The sequence below is a fragment of the Phalaenopsis equestris genome, unplaced genomic scaffold (genome assembly GCF_001263595.1).
Source record: "Phalaenopsis equestris unplaced genomic scaffold, ASM126359v1 Scaffold222032, whole genome shotgun sequence".
In the NCBI taxonomy this organism is placed as follows: Eukaryota; Viridiplantae; Streptophyta; class Magnoliopsida; order Asparagales; family Orchidaceae; genus Phalaenopsis; species Phalaenopsis equestris.
In genome coordinates this window covers 51-5,625 of record NW_018240216.1, presented here as the reverse complement: position 1 = coordinate 5,625, position 5,575 = coordinate 51, and the positions used below count along the sequence as shown (strand labels likewise).

General features: G+C 33.1%; 1 protein-coding gene across 1 annotated transcript; it reads left to right on the top strand.

Moving 5' to 3' along the window:
• Window positions 1-4,716: 4,716 nt before the first annotated feature.
• Window positions 4,717-5,191, top strand: LOC110037604 (the record flags this gene model as incomplete). The annotated part of the gene is given in 2 exon segments (XM_020742294.1): window positions 4,717-4,929; window positions 5,081-5,191. Coding segments are annotated over 2 exon segments (268 nt in total), but the record flags the coding sequence as incomplete, so codon positions are not given.
• Window positions 5,192-5,575: the final 384 nt, after the last annotated feature.

The window sequence follows — 5,575 nt, the reverse complement described above, 5'->3', positions numbered from 1 at the left end:
ACAATCGGACAATCTTTTAGGTTAAATTTAGGAGAGAAATTTTAAGCTTGAGATGAAACCTAGCAAGGCCTAAGGACGTGAAATGGAAACGAGAGCTACACTTTTCCTTAAGAAAAAAAGATCACATCACACGCATATACAAGACTTCAAACCCAAGACCTTTTATTTGAAAGACAAAGCTCTCAGCCATTAGGGCAATATGATTTACATGGATAAACATTATTTACATACATACATGGCAGAAATAAAACTTAATATAATAAACATTATCCACACAATTCTTATGTATTTACTTTTGCAACATCTAAATATTCATAATTGGTGCGTGCGAAAAAAATTGTGGCGATAGAATTGTGATTTATCATCTTAGCATTGTAAGAAAATTCAACATAAAACACATAAAAAATATATTGAAGGGGCACACTAGAATTTTTTCTTAGAAAAGTCCTAAATAGAAACAAACACTAGGTACACCAGTCAAAGTTATCCAATATATGTTTGTAAATATAAGAGTACACTCTTCTCTAATGATAAGGAGAACGCAGTTACAATCTTATACTAAAAATTACACTTATCTTTATATAACCAAAAAATAAAAGTGTTAGGAAATTTAACAACATTCGTAGTATAAATTCAACAACAGACGTAGTCTGTCTACAACTGTTACATGCAGTTATCGTGGATTGTTGGTGGTCGATGACGGTGGTGACAACAGGCAACGGGTAACATGGTTGGCGGCTACGTAGGTCGGTTGTTACTCATGGAGTCTTTTCTCTATAACAAGCTTTGAAATTTCACTTATCATTCCATTCTCCTCCCCCTCCGAGTGACAAGAATGAGCCTATTTATAACTTTTGGGAAAGGTCATTTTGGTCTTTTAGTACATAATTTCCTTAATGACCACATTGGATGGTTCATATTGACCCCCCTTGATTATAAGTGATGTTTAAGGATTTGAGCGCCTTAATGACATTAGATTGAGTGATCTTAGGCTTGTTGAATTCCTCTCATCAGAACGCTCAATTTGACTATAAATATACAAAACTTGGAGTTCAATTCTCCATTTAATTGATGATCCAAAGTCTCCAATTATGCTCCAATGGTTTGATCTGAGCTTGATTGGACTCAAAATGAACCAATTTTAGAGTTATTGCGTTCAACTTATTATGAAGCTCATTTTGATTATAAATTCGATGAAATCAGAGCTTGGTTGATCGTGAATTTCATCTTGGAAGATTTCATATAAAAATGTTATGATATTTGTGCTTGTTCATTAAACTTTATTAATGACACATCAATTTCCCCCTATCTTCAAACATTATTGCTTGTGTCATTCAAAAATATAAATCATTGGATAAGTCCCCATCATAAGTTTAGATATTCCAAAACTCTGCAAGTTAATTGGATCAAAATTCCAAATTTACTCATAAAAATTTCATGGAGTTCTAAATTGTCATAAATCAGTTCGGAATGTAAAAAAATAGTGAAATATGTACTTTAGAAAAAAAGACATGATGTCAATGTTATTGTTGGTGACAGCGAAGTAAGAGGAATTTTTGAAAATCCTTTAATTTGTGATGAATCGCACCACAAATAATTTAGTAAGCTCATCAAATGTATGGGGTAAATAAAGCTAAGTATGTGCTTAGTATTTGAGAGCAGCGGAAAAAAGCTCAAAGAAGCTTGTCAGAACCTTATTGTCTGTGCATAATGATTCTATAATGATCAACGTGTTCATATGGTTTATACGTCCCATCACAAGAATTAAGGATTGAAAGCTTGAACTTTGTTGGGATAGGTCATTGAAGGACAATATGAACCAAAAGAGAAGTCCGAAGAGAACTACGTTGAGCAGATAAATAACTTCTATCTTCTTACACTAGACATCATAACTCATCAACGATTACATGAGGTCGAGCTGAATTCTCCACACATGTTGGAGGTTTGCGTTTAGGATTGGCTACACGAGATGGATGCGTAGAGCTTGCAATATCCAGGAGTTAGCTTCCTGAAAAGGAACTTCAATGTGTGAAGGGGGTGCTAATTGCGTACCTCTAATTAATAAATTTGAGGTAATTGCACGCCCCCAATTTACAGTGTCATCGGCTGCCAAGCCTCATATAAACGTCATAGAATTTCATTTTGAAATTCTTTCATTCTTCGTACACAATAATCAAGCAAGGGATTTTTTTTTGTTGGGTGATATATATCAACGAAAATTGAAGCAGAGGCTTGATATCTCAGACTTTGACACTACACTTTGGAATGGTGAGTTTTATAATGAAAAGCTCGTGCATTGCATTTATTAGCTATTGAAGAAATTTAAACTTCTACAAATTAAACTTTGTTCCCCATAGAAAACGTCGAATTGTTGCGCGACAGAAAATTAAAAACGATAGAGTGGTAATTTATCATCTTAGCATTGTATGAAAATTCAACATACACACACATAAATAAGAAAATATAGCGAAGGGAGAAGCCAAAATTTTTAAGTAGAAAAACCCTGAAAGGCTACGGAGGTCAATGGCGACAAATAGCGACGGTGGGCGGTGGGGTTGACTGGTGGCTATGGAAGTCGATGGTTACTTGTTGGGTCTTCTCTTCAAAACAAACTAAGGATTTCACTTCCTCTTCCTCTTTTCCCCTTCTAATTGAAAAGAGGGGATCTATTTATAGTTTTTTTTTTGTGAAGGGGTATTTTTGGGCATTAGGTATAGCTTCCCTAACCACCTGAATGAACGATCCATACTGATCTCAATTGATTATATTTATTCTTTTTAGCAATTTGTTAGTCTTAATGACATCAAAATTGAGCGATCACAGACTCACTGAATTTTTCTTACTGAGATGCTTGATTTAACCATAAATATGTCAAATTTGGAGTTCATTTGCCCACTCAATTGACAACTCAAAACCTCCAATTTTGTTTCAACGGCTTGATCTAGTCTTGATTGGACTTGAATTGACTTTATCATAAAATTTTTGGGATCATCTTGCTGAGAAGCTCAGTTTGAATACAAATTTGATGACATTGGCGCTTGGATGATCATGAATTTAAATTTGAAAGATTGCTTGTAATCAAGATTCGTGCTTGACCATAGAATTTTGTTGGTAACACATCAATAATTATATGCATACCACTCAATTCTTCACTTAAAAAGTAATATCATGACCATCTTCTTAAAAGTGAAATACATATGACGACAAGTTTATGACAACAATATAATATATATGTAAATATCAAAACTTGGGCGTTAGATATATAAATACATAAGAATTGTGTGGTATGTGTAAAATTCCCATATAATAAATGAGTTAACTTTTAATTTATTATATTTGCATGTTAGTCTTATGTTGGTACTCAAGCCTCTAGCCTAGAGATCATTGATTCAAATAATAACATATAGATTCAACTAATAACATATAGATTCAACTAATAACATATTCAGAGTATAATTCTTCAACAACTTATCATATCTTTCTTTTTTAATTTTGTTTTAAATACATTAAATTATAAAAAAAATAGTTACTAAAATTTGCAAATATGAAAAATTGGGTCAAGATATCAATGATGATAGTCTTAAAACAGTGGATTTATTTTGAGATGTGGCCCTCATATAAATTCTATTGATTAATAATATATTATTCTCACAATAAAATAAGTACAATAGCATTAACTTATAATGATCAAAATTTAATCTTGATATTCAAACCCAATTTTTTTTCTTAAGAGATATTCCTCTTGAATGTATCTCAGAAGTTCTTGCAAAATTCTTAGAAATAGAAAAAGAAATAGTCTCAGAAGTTCTTGCAAAATTCTTAGAAATAGAAAAAGAAATAGGAAAAATTACATAATACCTGTTTAATTCCTATATTTATACACCTAACACCTAAATATTAATTTTTACACGTCGTTCTATTTAGGGCTGTCAAAACAGCTCGTTGTTCGCAAAAAGCTCGTGTTCGGCTCGTTCGCTAAGTTAACGAGCCGAACACGAACAAATATTTGTTCATTCAAGTTCCGCTCGTTTTGGCTCGAAATACTACTAATCAATTATATTGTATCTTTGATGGGTAGTATTTTAAAAAACTTTAGTTGACTACAAAGCTACAAAGATTTATAATCAATTAAAAGTATTAATAAATAAAATTAAATAAAAATTATTAAATTAGATTTAAATGATGTCTTAAATCTTGTCTCAATCCTTAACATCTTATGACTACGTGATTAGGTTTGTCAAAACAACATTTGTTGGTGAATGACTCGTATTCGGCTAGCTAAGCAAACGAGCTGAACACAAACACACTTTTGAGCTCGAAATATAATCGAGTCAAACACGAGCTGAACCTGGGCTGCTCGTGTTCGGCTCGTTTACACCCCTAGTTCTATTTATATATGAATAGGATGTATTTAATGCTTTAAAGATTAAAATAGTGATATTCGTTATGAGATATAAAAAATCTAGATAGTATAATTGTAAAAGGGTAAAATTTAGATTTAAATATATTAATTTTTCTTCTTTTTAATTAGAACTACCGGCATAACACAATGGTATTTACAGAATTTTTATAAATAAAAAAAATAAGAACGAAAATTTTAAATTTATTTTGAGATGAAAAAAATATTAAAAGTTAATGAATTTTTACATTTAACATATTTTAATGCAAACGAAACCAATTTAATTTCTGATAAAAAATATATATGTACTTGGAAAATCACGCCATACCTTCAAGCGGAGTATTGAAAGGTTGCGCCGGCCCTGCTGCAACAAATGAGCTCTCCGGCGAGATCGTCGGCTTCGGGAGCGAGCGCCGGGCAAATTGGCGGTGCTTCCAGCAGTAGTAACGCTGGATTAATTGATGATTCTGTTTACCATTTTCCTACCGATCTCATCTCTGTTCATGACCGAAAGGAGGCGGCCTTAACTGGTAAACATTCAAGCCCCATTCAATTCCAATCGTTCTTTTTTTGTAGCCCTAGGGTTTCTTAAAAGCCTTCAGTTGATTCTTTTGATTTTAATTTTACCGGGCTTCTTCTTCTGATAATATTCTATTCTTCGTTTGAACGCTCATTGCTAAGTCTTGAGGTCGGATCTGATGGCATCGCTCCAGAAGGAGGTGAAATCTCTGGACGAAGACGGTTGGATGTTTTCTGGTCCTCGCTCACAAATTCATCTCGTTCTAAGACCAGGTGCATTTTTCTTTTCTTTGAGTTTATTTATGGGGGCTTTGGTTCCCCTATGTTGTAACAGGCCAAACTCCGTCCTTTGAGATATTGTAGGCTTTGGCCTGATGGCCTCAAAATTTTGTCCCATTGGTGTAATTTTGTCAAGAGATCACCCATTGGAGGAGTGCTCCCACACAACACATTTTGGAGTTTTTGATGAAATAAAAACCATTACACCAAAAGGCACTTCAATTCTTAAAAGTTTAGCTTCATTCTACTTAAGGGGTTTTATTATTTCCACTTCTTAAAGTAACTGACATCCTTATCAATTTTCTTAACCCATAATCATCCACTAGTGTACTATATAGATATTCATATCTTCAGATTGGTGTAAGGCTCTTACCCATC